We start from the raw sequence: 20,538 nt of genomic DNA, 5'->3' as shown, positions 1-20,538 counted from the left end.
ATTTTTTCCCACTTCTTCTGTGTTAGGGTGTTGAAGACCTTCTGTTGTAAGATCATTGGGTTCTGATGTTTTCATGCTGTTTTTCAGATTATTGGGTGAATTCTTGCCTTGGCGCCTGCCCATCTCCTCCTATCAATGCTAACTAATGGGTCTTTTAAAACTGGTTCAGGTTTCCCTGCTGGCCAGGGGCTCCTCTTACAAAATGCCCTCTCTCTGTTTCCTGGTTCCTGCCGGGGGGTGGAGGGGGAGGGGTTCAAGGTCCCTCTCACCCCTCAGAAGGGTCTTCAGGAATAGGGCCTGGCTCCTCCTTTGCCAGGGACCTCCCCAACTAAAGGCCTACCTCTTTGATTTAAATGTAGTGGGGCGATCTGCCCTCGGTGTAGGGCGCGGTCCCTGCAGCCTGCATCTGCTGCCACAATGGTTCCCGCCGCCTGCGTCCTGCGTCCTCTGCTGCCGCTCAGGTCCCAACCGGTCCCCACCAGCTGCGGGGGGGGGGGGGGCGTCCTCTGTCCGCCTCCACAACCGGGTTCCCTAACATTATATTTTTTAAGCAAGTGTCTACCCAACTGCCCCAGCAATATTTATTAAAGTCTATATTTTTGCCTCAGGATTTGAGGTACTATCTTTACCTCAAACTAAATCTTTCTTTTTAAGGATTTGCTTGTGGATTTTATTCTATCCTAGGAGTCATTTTCTTACTCCTAAGGTCACTGATTTGGCTGGACTAGCTGGCCAGAAAGGCTTAGAGGTCCTCCTGTCTCTGCCTCCCAAGTGCTGGGACCATAGACACATGTCATCATTACCCCCTTCTTCTTCCTCTTCCTCTTCCTCTTCCTCTTCCTCTTCCTCTTCCTCCTTCTCCTTCTCCTTCTCCTCCTCCTCCTTCTCTTCCTCCTCCTCTTCCTCCTCTTCCTCCTTCTCCTCCTCCTTCTTCTTCTTTTTAATTCTGGAGATCTGAACTCAGGCCCTCAAGTTTGTATGGCAAGCACTTTGTTAAGTCATTTCCCCAACTCCCAGCTTTACATACTTCAGTCTACTTTACATATTGGAACTTAAAAATTCTTAATTCATGGACCATCTGGAAGCCTTGGCTACTTCCGGAAGGTCTCTTTGAGGTTTTGTTCTCCTGGACTTTGGGACTTTAATTCCTTTGTTCTCTTTTTTTTTAATATTTATTTATTATGGCCGGGCGGTGGTGGCGCATGCCTTTAATCCCAGCACTCGGGAGGCAGAGGCAGGCGGATCTCTGTGAGTTCGAGACCAGCCTGGTCTACAAGAGCTAGTTCCAGGACAGGCTCCAAAACCACAGAGAAACCCTGTCTCGAAAAACAAAAAAAAAAAATTTATTTATTATGTATACAATATTCTGTCTGTGTGTATGCCTGAAGGCCAGAAGAGGGCACCAGACCTCATTACAGATGGTTGTGAGCCACCATGTGGTTGCTGGGAATTGAACTCAGGACCTTTGGAAGACCAGGCAATACTCTTTACCACTGAGCCATCTCTCCAGCCCAATTCCTTTCTTCTCAATTGCAACCTGAACATCAAGACCAGAATACACCAGCCTCTTACTGACTGTACTTCTCTTCTTTCCCTTTAGTGGCAGAAGGTCGCCGGATCATTGATAATATCCAGAGATTCTCTTCATTGCCGCCGTACCTGCCGGTGAGCTTCCACATCCTCAGAACTGAGACCTCCTTCTTCCTAAAGGAGGCCAACCCTGACCTGCTGCGGAATGCCAGCCTGCAGTCCAGGGTGGAGTCTTTCTTTACCTACAAGGCCAGGCAGCCCCCAGTATTAAATGCCAGCTATGGGCCATACTCTGCAGAAAAGGTTATACCCCTGGACTTGATGTTGAACCCCAACTTTTTAGGCCCAACAAATCAGTTTCCCTTTGACTGGAGGCTCAAGGCCTACATCCTCCAAGAGAAAGTCTACCTGAGTCGGCCCAAAGTGCAGGTGCTCTTCCATATCGTGGGCAGAGACTGGGATGACCACAGAGTGGCCGAGAAACTGCCCTGCCTGAGGGTCTTTGCTTTCCGAGATACCCGGGAAGTTCGGGGCAGCTGCCGGCTGGCTGGGGCCCTGGGGCTGTGTGTAGCCCAGCTGGAGATGTTGCCTGGCTGGTTCAGTCCCCCGATGATTATGTCCGGGCAAAGGAGGCGCGCAGAGCAGCCAGAAGGGAACCTTGTGGAATTGTACTACACTGTGCATCCAGGGGATGAGCGAGGGGATTGCACCGGAGGTGACACCAGAAAGGACAATGCCATCCGTCCAGGGAAGGATGGGCAGGAGGACAGGACGTCCCACCTGCAGAAGATTGGCAGCATTGGCCTTTTCCGCACCCAGGACAGCATCCAACTCAGCGAACTGCGTTTGGATGGCAATGTGGTCATCTGGCTGCCCTCCCAGCCCGTCAAGCAGGGAGACATAGTCACTGCTTCTGTCACCATCTCCAATAACTCTACTGTGGACCATTTCATCCTGAGGTAGGTGCCCAGGCTGGCCTCCTGCCATACCGAGTCCAGAGTGAAGTCTGACTCCGCACATGGGGTAGGGCAATTGCCACCTCCCGGGGGGCCTGCCCCTTAATACAGAAGCCAGTGATTTCAAGCCGAGGTGTGCTGGGAAACTGTTCCTAGGCTCTGTCTGTTGTGGATGATGAACGGGAACAAGGGCGATGCTGCCTTGTAGGTGGCCCCTTTTTCTCTACCAGCTACAGAATTAAAATTCAAGGAAACAACCCTGTGCAGAATGAGCTCATCATCTTGCAAGTTTCTTTGACTTCTCAGATAAAGAAGGGGCCCCATAACTGGGGAGACCACCCACTTTAAGGGGCTTGGGAGTTTTTATTTTGTTTTAGGGTGTGCCACCCAATGATTGTCCCTCTTTCTCATTTTCTATTGATCCAAAGGCTTTGTACCTTCCTAGAGACTAGCTTTCTCTGTCTGTAATGTTGATGAACTGGTGTGAAGGTGGAAGCCCCCACCTTATTGTGGGTGTTCCAACAGTCATAGTGACCCAACACCACCAATGAGGGTGATGGGTTTGTGTTTCAGAGAAATGGAACCTTCATGCTGGGAGCAAAAAGCCATGCAAAAACCTCAAAGCTGAGATGACCGTTTGTCTTTCTACCGTCCTGGGATCCCATGGCCTTAGGATGGCAAAGCTGAAGAATTTCAGTGTTGTGATGATTTCAGTCTTTGGCCCTGAGGTTTCATCAGACTGGACAAGGAGGCTAACCTTTTTCTTTGTCTTCATTTGCTTATCTACGGATGTGGGTGTGATATGAGCTTGATAATTCACGCCCAGCCCAGGGTTATTGATGGTCCCAAGGCTGTATCTAAGAAAAGAGTCTCAAGGCTTATCTACCTTATACTATTGGTTTCATGTTTCCCTTTGGTAGCTAGGACAGCTCAGTGATTCTAGGGGTATGCCTAGCAAAACAGCAGACAGGCACCATCTTGGGAAGCTCGCCTCCATGGCCACTGTGAGCTGGGCACAGGGTATCCAGAGGAGCTCTTATGGGCTGCATCTCACTAAGAGGGTTTTGGAACTCAGCTCAGGGACATGTGTTTTATAACGTGCCTAAGGAAAGCCCCATGAGGCAGAGCCGCTTCAGAGGAGTCCAGGAGTTTCACAATAGGGAAAGGCAGTTGATGTTTGTCTTCAAGTAAAGCTGAAGAGTGAGATAATCAAAAGAGAGGGCTTTTGATTGGCAGTCAGAAAACCTTGGGTTATAATTGATGTAGCTACATTTTGTTCCTCTTAGAAATATATATATGTGTGTGTGTGTGTATATGTATGTATGTATATATGTGTGTATATATATGTATAAGTGTGTACATGTATATATATATATGTATATATGTTTGTGTGTATATACATATACACATATACATACATATATATGTCAGATGATTTGCTTTGGGGGAAAATGTTTTCAAAACAGAACGCCAGCCTGCTATTCCACACTTCAGTGCAGGCTTATTCTTGTAGTCTGGCTGCCAGGATGGTTATTTTTAAGGCTTTTGCTTTTTTTTTGCGTGTGTCACATAAAGAATTCAAATTCTAAGATTCTGATACATTTCTTAATCCCGCAGGTTCCAATAATTATTTACTGAGTGCTCTGTCTTATCAATATACACACTTTCCTGTGTCCATGATCTTCAGGAACCAAACCGTGATCAAACCGCGGTCCCATCTGTTCGTGTTAACTGAATATTCAGTGGCTGAGCTGCACCCTCTGCTCTTTCTTGCTATTTATGAGTGGACGGATGCTGTGGATCCAATTTTCTGTTGCTCTGGGTGTAATTGAAGGACTTAAAATACCACCCCCTCCCTTTGCAAAACCCATGTCTTTCATGGGTTTGAAATGGATGGGTTCGGGGGCAGGGACTGGACGGGGCGGGGGGCAGAGTATTCTCTGGAAATGTGTCTGTGGCTTCCTGCAAGTGCCATCACCTTATCAGTGAGGAGCCAAGGTGGTGGAGATTCAGCATGAAGATCCAGCTTCACTGCTACTGCCGCTTCCCCTGCCCCCACCCCCCAAGCTGAGCAGGGAAGTCACTGATCCAAGTTCTGAGTTTAAGTCTGAGTTCATTGCTTTGCCTGGGGCTCTTGGATCTTGTAAATTGAATACAGGCAGTACTGGCTTGGAGATGTGAGGCTGAAGGGCAGGCAACTGCAACACTTGGAGGGAGTTGTGACATGTCAGCGGCACCCTTTGTTGTCCCCCACTTGTGTGAAATAGCATTCCCCATGAGAAAGTGCAGCCTCTGCTCCCCACACGGTGACTCTGAGACCCCCTGGGCAGCCTGGATCTAAGGACCAAGCAGTCTGATTGCAGGGGAGCTGCTCTGGCCTGGCTATCGCAGAATGATGTCTGGATTTTCCATCCTTAAGCTAGAACCTCTGGTCTGGTCCTGTTCCTGCCACACACAGCCTAGGTGACTTGCAAGGCTTCTCTTCCCAGCCTCAATCTCCTTATCTTGAAGATAAATTCAGTTTTATTACCTGCTCCCACAGGTCTGTGATAATTCTATATTTATGGGGTGGTTTATACCAGTGTCTCGAACATACGAAGATTGAATATTATCCACAGATTTTTTTAAAAAAAAATTATGAAACTCCCTTGAGTTCTATTTTAACAGCAGAGGGACATTGTTCTGTGAATCCCTCTGCTCCCATGCTTGTCCTCCAAGCTGTACTGATTGACATAGCACCCTGGCTTGGTTAGGAAGGACCATGTTTTAGAAAGCAGGGCTTTCAGAGCAGAGAAGTGAAAAAGTCCCCAGAGTTGAGTGTCTTAGTGTCCACACTCTGACTCACAGCATTCTAATCACAAATCACAACAGTCCTCGCGCAAGGAGGTGAGCCTTGCTCACACACAAAGGCTCCGTGTCCTCTGACCTTAAAATTGACACCAAGTTCCTCAGCACAGGAAACCCAGAGCACACACAGAGACCCAAGTGCTTATGTCTAGAGCACATGCAGAATCCCACGTGTTTATATGTAGAACACACACAGAGACCCACGTGTTTATGTCTAGAGTGCACACAGAGACCCACGTACTTACATCTCAGTCCTGAACCCAGTGACCAGAAAGAAAAGTATTGTCTGACGGTTTGCCTTGGAGTGATCTACTCTCATTCCAAAGACCCAATTTTACTGTTTGAAATGGGGGAGGGAAATCCTTTAAAAATAAAGGGGAGATGACTCAGCAGTTAAGAGTACTTACTGGTTTTGCTGAAGATCTAGGTTCAGTCTCCAGAACCTAAATAGTGGCTCACAAATGCCTGTAACTCTCGTTCCAGGGGCTCCGGTGGCTACTCTGTGGGTTCCTGCATGCATGTTTACATATAAACTCACAAAGGCAAATACATATAATAAATAAATATTAAAAGGTGAAGGGTGACTGGGGAATTATTGTTCAGAGAGCCACACCTTTGCCATGCTAGACTGGGGACTGGAGTTCAGGTCCCCAGGGCAGCCCACCAGTAATTCCAGCCTTGGGAAGAAGTGATAGGAAAGTCACAGAACAAGCTGGCTAGGAGACCAGCCACATCTGTGACCTCTGGGTTGATTGAGAAACTCTGCTTCTATGAATAAGGTGTAAAAGAGATGGAGGATGGTTCCTAGCATCCACCTTGGGCCTCTGGGTGCTCATACATTTGCAAAAATATGTACACACACATGTTGAAACACGCATTCACATTCACATACATGCATGACACAAATACGTGAAACATAGAAAATAAAATAGCACAAAGTGAGGAGAGAGTTGTGGACGGTATAGATATCTGGGGATTTTCTGCTATCTGGCTTTGAGTTGACCATTGGCCCATTTGACCAAGTTATCATATGGGTTTCCATTCTGTGCTCCCCTATTGCAGATCTCAGCTTTTCCTATCTCCTTAGTCTCCAACCTCTACCTCGTCTATGTATCTCTTTGAAATCGGGGCATGGCAATACATGCCTTGAATCCTAGCATGCAAGAGGCAGAGGAAGGTGGTTCGCTGTGAGTTCAAGGCTAGCCTGGGCTACATGGAGAGTTCCAGGCCTGCCAGGGCTACACAATGAGCCCTCATCTCAAAAACAAAACAAAAAGCAGCTCATTTCTTTTTCTGATACTCTTGTGGCCAGCTGCAGAAATCACTCAGTCATTCCCATGTACCTTCTCCCAACTTCGTCCCTCAATCTGCCAATCCACACCTTGCTTTCAAGGCCACACATTGACCATTTTAACTAAGTTGCATGTAATATTTGGATTAAAAACTCATGTCACAAGGCACATTATCCCTTTCAAGTTTATTCGTAACTGAGGACATTTTTAAAGCGGAATATGCCCAGTTGCCATGGGCAAATTTTGGAAGAAATGTCCAGTTTCCCTTAAGAGATGTGCCCTGTGGACAGATGAGATATGAGACCTTTGCCTGTGCAGGGTGCCCTCTTCAGACCCTGGATTTGGAGGGGCATCCTGCATCATTGATGGATTGTGCACACTCTGCCCACTCTGTCAAACATTCGCCGTTGAACATCTGGACTGAGAAGTGACCACAGTATTTGGATATAGTTACCACAGCCTGGACGATGATGATAAGGCCTGCCTTCTCAACCTGGTACTTGTTAGATGAGCAGGCATGTTCAGACACTAGATGCCTTAAGCTGGGGAGCATCTCAGAGACCCTTGAAGACAGCATTTAGCCAGGGAGGCGAAGCTATGCTCAGAGAACGCATCCCACAAGCAACTTCATGAGCGGTGAGCCCTCCAGGCCAGGCAGGAAAGCTCTGCGCTCCAGCAGGCTTGAGAAATAGCCGTGTGCCTGTAAGATGCTCAGGGGGCTCAGGTAGCCACCCTCCTCCAAATCATCCAGCTCTTACTCCACAGGGAGGAGCTTGGTTCTCTGCCCACCCCCACAATTAACCTCTTAAGAACAGCTATGTGAAGCCTGCTCTTGAGCAAATGAAAGGCTTACATTCTCCAAGTTGTTTGTTTATTCATTTATTCATGTATTATCTCATGTCTGTATTGTTTGTGACGCATGCACATGCGTGTGCCCATGCTCACAGAGGCTGGTGCTGAATATTGGATGTCTTCTTGTCACTGTCTACCTTACTTCCTTGAGACAGGGTCTTTGGATATTTCTAGACTCCACTGCTGGGACTACAGGCACTACCAACCATGCCAGCTTTTTACATAAATGCTGGGACTTCAAACTCAGGTCTTCATGATTGCATAGCCAACACTATTATCCCCTGAAAGCCTTCTTCCCATACCCTAAGTTGTCTTTTCTGTCTGGGATTTTAAAACATTTCTCTGTTTCCAGTTTTTTTTTTACATTTATAATTAACCTTCTTTTGAGCCAAACAAAACCCAACACTCTCCCATTTTCACTGTGCACACAGCATTTCTTTTAATTCAGTAAATCTTTGTTCCACTCATATTGACTAAGCCCATTGGCAGAGCATTGTTCTATAGCAGTGAAGGAACCAGGGTAACCACATTTCTGAGTGGGTTTTCTGCACTAGTGCGAGAAGGGAGCCTCTCCCCCCCCATAAGGATGCAAATGCTATGAATATGACCAGGGAGAAGAGGAGAGTCCCGAGAAGCCATTTTAAATGAGGCAGGCCTTGCTGGAAGGTAGTGCAATGGACAAGCATAGTCATGGAGGCTTCAGGACGAGGATGCTGAGACAGGATGGAAGAAGGATCAGTTAACAATGACCAGATGAATACACAGACCATGTGCTCCCAGCCCTGTCAGCAACTAAGCGTTCAAACTGAGTACAGATCGTTAAATGTAGAAGGCTCTGGAACACGCGGAGGTGACAACTAAAGAGGAAAGCGCTCTGTTTCACGTGTATCTTTGCTCCCACAGACTCCTGCGTTTCTCCAGCCCTCAGGAAGCTTTGTTCAAGCTCTGAGACCTAGGACAGCAAAAGTGTCCCCTTTTAGGTAGCTGCCAGCTCAACCCAAGCCAACCCTCCACAAAGGAGAAGCAGAAACATCTCTACTTCCTTTCCTGGGCCTTCCAGTAGTCCTTAGGATGCATGGGAGCCATTCACCTTGCTCTGTCCTTGCTGGGGAAGTAGATCCCCTAAGACATCAATCCCAAGGAATTTGGCTTTTTATAAAAAAAATAAATAAATAAAATTCAGATTTTTTGTTTTACTCTTTTATGTGTTTGAGTGTTTTGCCTGCATGTATGTGTGCACACAAGATGCTTGTCTCAAGACCATGGAGATCAGAGGAGGGCATCCAATGTCAGGAACTGGAGTTACAGATTGTAACCACCATGTGGGTGCTGGGAACCCAACCTGGATCCTCTGGAAAAGCAGCAAGTGCTCTTAACTTGTGACTCATCTCTTCAGCCCCACCCCAAGAGGATTATTTTATTACCAATTCTTTGAGAATTTCAATCCATTCCTACTCACCACACTTCCCTGCTGTGCCCTGAAAGCACTCTTTGTCATCATTTATTGGCTCTTGCAATCCTTCCACCTCTTCTTCCTCAGTGATTCCAGAGTCTTGCAGAAAGAGGATGTGATACGTATGTCCCATTTATGTCAGAGCACTCCCCAGTCTCTCTGCACATTGAAGAGTTATGGGTCTCTGTATTAATCACTATCTGCTCTCGAGAGATGCATCTCTGATGAGGGCTGAGAGCTAAATTAATCTAAGGATATAAGGGTGAGTTGTTAGGTCTGTCCATTTAGCAGAGTACTAGCGGTAGGTTCTTCCTAGTGCCTACGGCCTGTCTAGACACAGGTTCTTGGTCCCAATACTGATGCAAGGTATAGGTTCCATCTTGTGGGATGGGCCTCAAATCCAATCAGAAAGTGGTTGGTTATACACCTGATGTTTGTGCCACTGTTGAACCAGTGGACATGTCTTGCCGGGCTGGTCGTTATTGTACTTTGTAAAATTCACAACTAGGTAAGATTGATGATTACTTTTCTCCACCAATAGTGTGCTTGGAACCTTCTAGCACCATGGAAGCTTTCTAGTAGGAATGAAGCTTCCATGTGAATACCTGCTTGATTTCTTCATGTTCTATGACTCAAGTATATAGTGTCTTCAGCAACAGGGTCCTACAGTCAAGTTCTGGAGGGTAACTTCGTTTAAATTCTTTATTTATATATATGGTGGTGAAGTGTAGATCTAATCCTGACAATGGAGGGGACAAAGAAAAGCTGTTGTAAAGCCAGCATCCAGCCCTTCATAGCCTTGTCTTCCAGAGGTGGGACCGTAAAATGGGCGAGGAGTGTAGTAGCCTAAGATGGGCACAGAGGCGATGCCCCTTTCTCCCCTCACTCTTGTATAGAAACTGAATCATTAGCTGTGATCCCTGTGACCGCTGAGTGAGGCAGAGTCACCATAATCAGTGACCCCTGGTTCCCCAACCGAGTCAACATAGCCTTGGTATAATCTCAACACATTTCAATAAATAAATAAAAACCAATCCCAACTGTGACGTGTTCTTAGCATGTTCCAGTCAATGACTAAAAAGGATGAATGAAGGAAAGCAGCTAAAGAGATGTACCATGGGACTTCATTTACAAGAGGGCTAAGAGAGCATTGGTTCCCAAGTGGAGGAGGTGGATTGTTTTTGAGAAGCCTGACAAATGCCACTGAGGCTGGCTCCCACCTCCTTTACAGGGACTAGGGAAGGTTAATCCAATAAAGTCAGCTTGTAACCAACCAGCACAAAGGACAGAGTCATGGACTCCCACCAGAGGTCAAAGGGTAGTATGCCATACAATGGCACAGAGGACACAAACATGTACAGAAATATTATTGTTATAGCCAGACATGGAAACCACTCATCAGCTGCTAGGTGAATCAGTAAATGTGAGGTCCCTACGTAGTGGAAGAAAATTAAGTACCAATAAGGAATGAAATTATGAGATATGCCATTGTGCAGGTGAACCTCGAACATACAATACTGAAAGAAGTTACATACTTATGACTCTAGCGACTGTGATTTCATTTGTATAAAATGTCTTGAACAGGCAAAACAGAAAGAGGCAGTGATCAGTGGCCAGGACAGGTGATGAGAAGGGAGTGATGTCAGCTTCTGGGACTGATAAAAAAAAATATCCTGAATTAGATAGTCATGAGGATTGCAAAGTTTATTAAGCATGCTTCACAGTTCTAAATACAACTGCCTACCTGCTCACGGTGACCAACCTTTAGGGTGTATGCTACACCTAGGGAGCTAAAAGAAACAGGAGACACAGGCCCTGCATGCTCCAGTGTTGCTTCTGAAGGGATTGGCCACCTGACAGCCCCAGCAACTGGTAATAAACGAAAAGTTTACTGCCAGGCTTTGTGGCTTTAAAGAGAAGCCAGAAAGGGGTATTCATAAGTGCCTCCATCTGAAGAGTGTTATAGTTTCATTCCTGTTGCTGTGACACAATATCCTGATGAGGAGGTTAGAGGGGCAAAAGGCTTATTTGGTTTTTGGTTGATAGTTCAGGTTTACAGTCCATCATTCGGGGAAAGCCAAGCAGTTAAATCACATCCCATTCACAGTCAAGAGCATGCGAGATAAACAAATCTGTTTGCTCCAACTAGCTCTCTCTTTTCTTATGCTGTTCAAGACACTCTGCCTAGAGAATGATGCCACCCACTATGGACAAAGTCTTCCTATGTCATTTAGACAATCTTCTACAGACATGCCCACAAGACAGTCTAGATAGTCTAGTCTAATCTAGATAATTCTTCATTAAGAATCTCTTACCTGGGGCCAGAGAGGTGTCTCAGTGGTTAAGAGCAATTGCTGCTCTTGCAGAAGACCTAAGTGTGGTTCCCAGCAGCCACGTGGTGGCCCACACCTATCCATGACTTCAGCTCCAGGGGATCATCTGACATCTTCTTCGGGCCTCCTCAGGCACCTGTACTTATGTGCACATACCTACATGCAGAACCACATGCATTAACGTAATTTAAAACAAAATATTGTTTTAAAAAGGATCCTCTTCCCCGGTGACCCTAAGTTATGTTGATATGATGGCTAAAACCAACTGTCACTCTAGGTAGCCCAGTCCTGTTACAGCTGTCACGTGACAGACACAAATGCCTGCAAGTGATGTGGGAATGATTTCTTATTAATAAAGAAACTGCCTAGGCCCATTTCATAGGCCAACCCTTAGGTAGGTGGAGAAAACAGAACAGGATGCTGGGAGAAAGAAGTTGAGTCAGAGAGTCGCCATGATTCCCCCACTCCAGACAGATGCAGGTTAAGATCATTCCTGGTAAGCCAGCTCGTAGACTACAAAGATTAATAAAAATGGGTTAGATCAATATGTAAGAGCTAGCCAATAAGAGGCTGAAACTATTGGGGCCAGACAGTGATTAAAAGAATACAGTTTCCGTGTAATTATTTCGGGGCATAAGCTAAGCTAGCCATGCGGGCGGCCGGGTGCTGGGGACACAGCTCTGCCGCTCTTATTTCAACATGCAAGTGTTCTTTTTGTCTCCAAGAAGTAATGATTAGGGGCTGGAGAGATGGCTCAGTTGGTGAAGTGCTCTCTGTACAAGCGTGGGGACCTGAGCTTGGATCCTAGAGCCCACGGTAAGAGCTGGGTGGTGTGGTGCCTGTAATCCTGGCATGGTAGAGGCAGGTCAGAGGGTCCTTGCCTCTCCCCACAACCCGTCAGTCTAGCTGAATCAGTGAGCCCAGGTCCAGTGAGATATGCTGTCCCAGAAAACAAGTTGGAGAGTGCTGGAGGAGGCCCCTGATGTCTGCCTTTGGGCTCCACATACACATTTGCTTACCTGCATGTATCCTCACCCGCCCCCCCATACACACAAAGTAGCAATGAGATTTTTGCATCTGTCATGACAGCTAGTTCCAAACTTTGTAACTTAAAGCAGCAAAGCTTCTTTCCCTCACAGGTTTGAAGGCCAGAAGTCATAAGTCAAGGTGCCTGGAAAGCGTCTAGGGAAAATTCCTTCCTGTCACTTCCCGCTCCTGATGGCTCCTGGCGGTGTGGCCCTCGTCCCTCAGCTTGTGGTTGAGGTGCTCACTGCAACCTCTGCCTGTCACACCTTCCTTCTCGTTGCTGCTCCGTGACTTTTACATCTCAGCGCCCCCTTCCTTCACCCTGTGAGGACATTGTCATTGAGTACCAGGGCCCGCTCACTGGTGGCACCTCACAGAGGCTCTGTTCCCAGACGGGTCTCCTTGTGAGGCCCCATGTGGGCATGTGTTCTGGGATGGGAGCTGCATGGACTCCACCACAGAGAAGCCACTTCCAAGCCTTTGGCTCTTTGAGTGCTGCCATGCCCCTTGGCAGCACCAGCCATGTCCCCTATCAGGAAGCACCGGAGTTTGAAGTAGGTTTCTCCCTTCCCCACCCCCATCCAGTTCTGCACCCTCAAGTTCACTCCTCTTAATTGTTGAGCCTAGACTGTCTGATGCTGTTATAATTCAATTTCACAGAGACATCTTTTCTCTTCTGATCTCTTTCATGTTTGAAGATTTGTAAAAGAAAGAAAACAACAAAAACATTTAAAAAAAAAAACCAAAAAACAAAAAGAAACCTACAGCTCCTCCTCCCCAAAGCATTTTCCAGATACCTGGACCACCCTGGCTATTTCTGCCCCTACCTTCCCAACTGGCCATAAAGCTATGAGGTCAAGGGAGGGCTGGTCTGTTCTCAGACTCCCCATTACCAGAGGGGACCCTAAGACACAATCACGTTTGCATCGATGGCACCTTTGGAAGAAAATCAGAAAATTGCAGAAATTCATTTTTCTGCACCCTGTCCGATGTCTGTTATTCTCCCCACCACATGCCTGCGAAGGCGAGGGCTTGTTTTCATTTTCTTTGACTTGTCATTTTAAACGTGTCCTCCCGGAACAGACAAAAGGAACCGTTTTCTTTCTGCTTGGGAAGAAGTAAAGAAATAGTTTCCTGCTCCAGCCCCTGCCTCCTCCCCAGCTCCCCCCAAACACATCTGGGTTGCCAGGCAGCCCAGCCTTGGTTCAGACTTTCAGAGCTATTTGCTGTTGTGGGAAACATTTGAGCAGCAAATTGACTCCAGCTCGGAACAGAGAGAAGCCAGAGAGCCCTTCCGACCCACCACCCGCCGCCTTTGTTCCACATTCTTTAACCCACTTAAAAGTCATCTTGGCTCTCAAGTTCCCCAAATTATGCCTTTGACTGTGGCGCACAGTTTAACCCATAAGGAATGGGCCTGTGGCATCTTGTGTCTTTCTGGAAAATTCTCAGAGTGCAGAGGTGCTAGGAGGATCAAGCTGTAATTGCAGCAGGGAGGCTCAGTCCTTTCTGTCTTTTGTTCCTTTGTTGTGGTGTGTATATATAAGCATGGATGTGTATGCATATGTGTTTGTATGTGTGTTACTGTGCATGTATGCATGTGTCTATGCATGTAAGTGTGCACATATGTGTATGTGTATATGTTAGCGTGTGTGTATGTACATGTGTGCATTGCATGTATATGTCTGTGTCTGCATATTTGTATGTGGCATTAGAGTGTGTATATATATTGTGTGTATATATATGTGTGTGTTTATATGTGTAAGTGTGTAGTTAGTATGCATGGGTGTTATGTGCATATATATGCATATTTATGACTTGGGAGGTCCTTCTATCTGTGTGTTGCTTTTATTGGTTAATGAATAAAGAAGTTGTTTCAGCCAGTGGCTTAACAGAATAGAGCGAGGAGGGTAACTAAACTGAATGCTAGGAGAAAGAAAGCAGAGCCAGGAGAAGCTATGTAGCCCCACCAGAGACAAACACTGGAACTTGACCTGGTAGGCCACAGCCTTGTTGTGATATACAGATTAATAGAAATGGGTTAAATTAATATGTAAGAGTTAGCCAATAAGAAGCTAGAGCTAATGGGCCAAGCAGTGATATAATTAATACGGTTTCTAGGTGGTTATTTTGGGGCTGAATAGCCAGGAACACACAAGCGGCCTCTTACAATATGTTTATATGTATATATTAGTATGCATGTATTGTGTGTATGTATGTGTATGCACATGTGTATGTGTGTTAGTATACATGCAATTTGAAGTGTGCATGTGTGTGTATGTGTGTATCGTAGAGCTGTGTATGTGTATGTTTGTATTGTGAGTGTGCGCACATTGTGTGGGGGTGACTTAGGTCTATTGTATGTATATGTGTATTGTGTTCTTGTGTATGAGATGCATACCTGTATGTGCATGGGTGTGGAGACCAGGGAACAACTTCAGATGTCCCTTTTGGGGCGTTCCATCCACCTGTTTAGTTTTTGGTTTGGTTTGGTTTGGGTATTTATTTATTTATTTATTTATTTTGAAGCAGGGTTTCTCACTCTTCTGAAGCTCACCCTATAAGTGAGGATGACCCACTAATGAGTTCCAGGAATCCACCCATCCTTGGCTGCTCAATGCTGGGATTCCATCATGTACCAGCAATGCCTGGTGTTTTATGTGAGTGCTGGGCTTGAACTCAGGGTTTCATGCTTGCATGTTCAGCACTTTCCCAACTAGAGTGACTTCCCAAAGCCCGTTTCTGTTTATGGACACTGGCTCTTACTATGTTGCCGGGGCTGGCCTTGCACACGTCATGTAGCATGGGCTGGTATCAAATTTACAGTCCTCAGCTGTAGCCTTGGGAGTGCTGGAATGACCAATGTGTCCCGCCGTGCCCAGCGAAGTGTTGTGGATATTTTCAGGTGTAACTGCCCAGTTAGTCTGTGGTCTGATGTCAGCTCTCTGGGGCTCCTGAGCGATGTGTCTTGTTCTCCTAAGAGATATTAGCCAAGTCCAACTCTTAGCCAGGGATGAAAAGACCGTTTAGAGAGTTTTCTGATGGTGCCACCTCTTTATGCTTGCTCATAAATAAATTTATGAATCTATTCAGGCTGCCATTGCAGTCTGTGTTCCCAGTGTTCTTAGAGGCATTGGGCGTGTGTGTCTTGGAGTTCCCTCTGGACAAATGGGCTGCTGTCTACTTTGAGAGGAACCCTTTCTGGAAAAGCAGAGGCTTTGTATGGGGACATTGGGGACATGGAGGTAGATGGAAGGAAACCATACAGCAGCAGGACAAGGGAAGTAGCTGCAGCTCTCATCCACCTCCCTTCCCCCAGAGCTGGGATCCTTATCTTCCCCTCTCCCTCCAGTGCGATTCGTGGTCTCTACATCCATCTTACATGAGCTAGGACTTTCTTCCTCGGTCCTCTCCCTGGAGGACACCGATCTGGGAGGCCAGGATGCTCCCCCTCAGACAGAAACATGGCAGCAATGTGCAGAAGGCAGGGACCACATCTTACCTTCCCTAAAGTCTCTGCCCCCACTGCCACATTGCCGTGACATGACAATCACAGTGTAGGCTTCTCTTGAGTTTCCCAGAGGGGACTTTGAAAATAGAACTTGCTATCGACAAAGGAATGTGAGTTCTTTTCTGCCAATCTTGCCCAACACAGCCCGGATGAACCTGTGGATCAAACAAAACTCTAGCTCCTCTTGGATGCTGTGGCTCGGGTGGTCCTTGTGGGCTCCTAACAGTTGTATGTCCGAGGCGCTTGGGGGGAAAAGCCAGTCTTCTCAGCAGCCAATCCTGCAGACGATAATACAGAGCCACGGAGAGGGAAGGCATGTGTCTGTCACATTCAGTTCAGTTACAACTCAAATTGACTTGAACTAAAAAGAGCTTTCTTTGTCCCCTGCAATGGAACTGGTGGGGGGATTTGGATTCAGAGGCCTCTGGCTTAAATGACATCCCTTTGGCACAAATTATCATTACCGCCCTCATTTTCTGCTCAGGGAGCCCCAGTGGCTCCTGCCTCTTGCCCTGCGTAGAGTCTAAAGTAGATGTCTCTCTTATAATGAGTCCAGTAAATGGCCTGTAATTGAGTTGCCTTGACTTTGTTTGGGCCACACAGCCATCTCTAATCTACTTACAATGGCCGGCAAAGGCAAGTGGGCTATTCTTAAAGCTGAAAGAGGCGAATGGATCTCACCAAAGCATGTTAAGGGCCTGTGGAGATGGGGTCATCTGGGAAAGAAACAAAATGAAGGTGCTAGAAGGAGGAGGACTCGTGGGTGGGGCAGGAGCTAGCCACCACTCTGGCTACAGCCTGGGGCAGAGGCGCAAGGGTCAGGCATAGGTAATGAGCTTCAAAGTCAGCACCACAGTTCCCCAGCTGTGTGACCACGACAGGTTCCTAAGCCCCTCTGAGCCTTGACTTCTGCGTGTGGATAAATCGTAGTGTACAGTGGTATCATGAGACTTCAGCCAGATAGAATTTTATTACAGTTGGCACCTATTATACTTTTAATAAATATTATCTGTTTTTATATTGCTATTATTTTTTATTACACATATTTTGTTTTTGAGGTCCCCTGACACATTGGGCCTTCGGATAGAGAGCTGTGAGTAAAATTAGGAGCATCTGACTTGGGGGCTCCTATCTCTAATGCAGGATCAACTTCTATTGGGGAGACAATTGCCCTTGCTTTCATTGAGATCAACCAAGGACTGGTTCCACCCACTTCCTCAGAGATACATTCAGAGGGATTTTTTTAGTTATTGACTTGAGAGTGGGAAAAATTGCTACTGGTGAATGGAAACTAGGGAGGGTGTTAGGTACGTCACAGTGCACGAGATGGTCTCCTCCACTGAGCAGAAAGAACAGCTGAGCAGGTTCATGACCGCCACTGTGAGAGTGGTACACAGTTGCTACTCAGACTTCAGAGCCCATGTGTGTCATAGAGACTCATGAGCGTGCCCTCTCCATCTTTAAAAAGCTGCCCGATAAGGACAGAGCATCCCTTTTTGGCAAGGCCAGGGTTCTGTTTTGCACATGTTGGCTGAAGATAATGTGGCCATGAGCCATTGAACTCAAGGCCAATTTTCCTGTTTACCAGAGAGCAGGGGCTTGATCTAGTTAGTTTAAACCTAGATAGTGAGTCCATCTTCCCATCTCTGCTTCTGCAAACAAGTGATAATCTGGATCATTCAGACGGAACCTGTCCTTGATATCACATCAGCAGAAAGGGGACTGCGCTTCTCTTGGGTCCCTTCAGTATCCGTTAATGAACACTTCCTGGAACGAGGTTGGGCATGTGACCTCACCATCGATGGATCTCTGTCAGGGTTTCTGAGATGCAAGACTTAAAGATGGAGTCCAGATGACAAACTCAGTTATGTCATCCCACAGTGCAGAGTGGGGAGATGAGTCACACATGGTGACCGAGTTAAAACAGGATCGTGGGAGCACACATTTGGTTCAGTGGGGTTGTTGGATGAGAGGTGCTGGGGGAGGGACGCCCCCTGGCTCCTCCTCACTAAGTACATGGTTTTATGTCTCTGAAGAACTCAGGAGAGTATTTCTTTCCATGCCCTTCCAGCAGCAAGCCTGCTATTGGAGTTTAACTCTTTAATGGCTCACCTCATAGTGGGTGTGCTATTTTGATACAATAAATGATACTTTTACCTGCTGTAGTTCTTGCTATATCATGGTTCTTCTCAAGACTGGGAGATGGGAGGGACTTTTACTTAGACAAAATCAGACCAACTCTGTATCTGTAGCCAACAAGGTGGTCTTTGTCTTCCTTCCTGGCCTGTCTTCTGAAAGCTTCTCCCATCTATACTATCCCTGTAGATGGCCCCAAACACTTCCTGTCTGGTTCATGACTCTTCGTTTGCTCAAATAAAAACATTTTGATTTAGTTTTCTATTTAGCATCTTTAGTTAAAAATGGTTTATTTGTGTGAGTGTTTGCCTACATGTATGTCTGTGCACTTTGTGTGTGCAGTGTCCTTAGAGACCAGAAGAGGGAGCCATATCCTCTGGAACTGGAGTTACACATGATTGTGACCCACCATAAGGATGCTAAAAACCAAACCTGGGATATCTATAAGAGGAGCCAGTGCTCTAACCACTGAACCGTCTCACCAGCCTAAGCATCTTTAATTTTTAATTTGGGCAAGTTATTTAGGCTTATTCTTATTCACATGAAGTTTTCCTAAACTGGCAGTAAAGTGAGCCAAATAAAACTTGGTAGGGAGAAGTGTTATTGGAACCATATCAGGCAGCCTCACCTCTGGAGGGATCTTGAGACCTTTGGGGACTCAGAAAGGAAGGGAATGAAAGTTTCTATCTCTGCAGCAAGAGGGCTTCAGAGCTCCCTTGCACCCAACATGTCAGGACAGGGCAGTAGAATAGAGATGAATGCAATTTCCAGCAGCTGTTGTGCAGGACAAACAGACACAGAAACAACTACAAGAGAAAGCTGGCATCGTCACATCATAGAGGAGACATGTGGTCGACGTGAGAAGCTCCTCCAAACTATGCCCATGCCCTTGATACTACCATGAGCCTTCAGCTCCCACCAATAACAGCTTAGACAGGGGTTTTGAAAGTGGTAACAGCACCCCCTAGAGGGTTTATGCAAACATGCTGGACCCCCACCCCACAGTTGTTGGCTCAGAACCCATGTGCGTAGTGAGGCCTGAGAATTCCACAGAACAGTGTACACCTGCATCCATTCGGGTGGGTCACCCTCCTCGACTAGCTGATTACACTGCTGCTGTTGGCACTGTTTCCCGTTCACCCATGTGAGCTAGCTTGTGTGTTACCTTCAGCTGTACTCCATTTCTACCTATCTAGGGACACTCCTTTCCCCTCCAGCCTTGTGTCTGGAGGGACAGTGATTAAAGAAGGGGGCATTGGTGTCTCTGTTAAGATTAGGTTGCTTCCTGGCCCATAGGCTGCTGCTGTTGGGATAACATGGGTGCTTCCAGCAATGGGGACATGGCTCCTTCCACAGAAGGGAGAGGAAGAGGTAAGCCAAGATACCTAGTGTCACTGCGGGTACCTCAGAAAGGAAAGCCTTTGTGGCCTCTGATGGTGGCTTTGAAATGATAAGCAGTAGTTAAATGTGGAGGTGATATTTCCAGCAACTGGTGTTTGAGGCTCCACTCACATGACCAGTGATCTTACCCTTCTTGATGCCACCCAAATTGAACCACTGTGAAGCCTGGGCAGCTGAGCTCATTCAGCTTTAGGGAGTTTTGAACCTTCATGGGCCTGAGTCTACCCATATGGAAATGGAGACTCTAGCTTTAAGATCCAGACGTCTCAACGTCCCCTGTTCCCTTTGTCTCCTTGTCATTTGCCTCTTACCATCATAGGTAGAATTCTTGTTGGTTTGTTTTTCCTTCCCATGGCTTCTGTTCTACTTTTATTCTGTTGCCGTGCTAATACATTCTGATCAAAGCCAACTTGGGGGTGAATGCTTTTTAGTTTATACTTCCTGCTCACAATCCATCATTGGGCAAACTCAAGACAAGAACTCAAGCTGGAATCTGAAGGCAGGAACCATGGAGGATGTTACTTGCTGGCTCACTCGCAGGTTCATGCTCAGCTAGCGTTTTTATTCAGCTCAGTTGCCTAGGGATGGTGCCACCCACAATGGCTGGACCCTTCTGTATCAATTAACAGTCAAGACAGTCTCCTGCAGTCACACAAATCGACCTGATAAAGACGGTTTCTCAATTGCATTTTCCAGGTGAGTTCTAGGCTGTGCCACTAGGTTGTGTTCTTTCAAAAAGTGTCTCATTGACCCTAATCATGTAACTTCTCAGTAGGGTTTATTCTCCAAGGAAAACTGGTTGGAATTCTTCAATACCATGAATGCCCTGGAAAATGAACCAAAGGGAAGGTGTGTGTGTGTGTGTGTGTGTGTGTGTGTGTGTGTGTGTGTGTGTGTGTGTGTGTGTGATGTCTGGCATGTCTGAAAGGGAAAGAAGATTGTCAAGAATTGTCGCCTGTGATTCTGGGAGCAAGTGTGTCTGTACTGAGGAGGAAATCACAGAGTTAGCCCTGTAATAGTGCATTTGCTGCACAGATATTCTTGAGTACAGCCCAGCTCTAGCTCCATTTTTTAGAGAGACCCACAGTCATTGACCATTTAGTTCCCATCTCATCTCATTACAGCCCGGGACTGGAGAACTGGAGCGCTCTCTCTCTCTCTCTCTCTCTCTCTCTCTCTCTCTCTCTCTCTCTCTCTCTCT

The 20,538-nt window shown here is 46.6% G+C and overlaps 1 protein-coding gene across 1 annotated transcript in view; it reads left to right on the top strand.

Moving 5' to 3' along the window:
- The window catches only part of Tmem132c (transmembrane protein 132C), a 308,851-nt gene that overhangs the window by 119,783 nt on the left and 168,530 nt on the right, over positions 1-20,538 (top strand). The window contains exon 2 of the mRNA XM_026784600.1: positions 1,601-2,489. Within this exon, the coding sequence (XP_026640401.1) occupies positions 1,601-2,489 (889 nt within the window). The remainder of the gene's footprint in view (positions 1-1,600; positions 2,490-20,538) is intronic.

This window comes from Microtus ochrogaster, chromosome 2 (assembly GCF_000317375.1).
Source record: "Microtus ochrogaster isolate Prairie Vole_2 chromosome 2, MicOch1.0, whole genome shotgun sequence".
Classification (NCBI taxonomy): domain Eukaryota; kingdom Metazoa; phylum Chordata; class Mammalia; order Rodentia; family Cricetidae; genus Microtus; species Microtus ochrogaster.
Note: the sequence above shows the minus strand (reverse complement) of the source record. Positions and strands in the feature narration are given on the sequence as shown.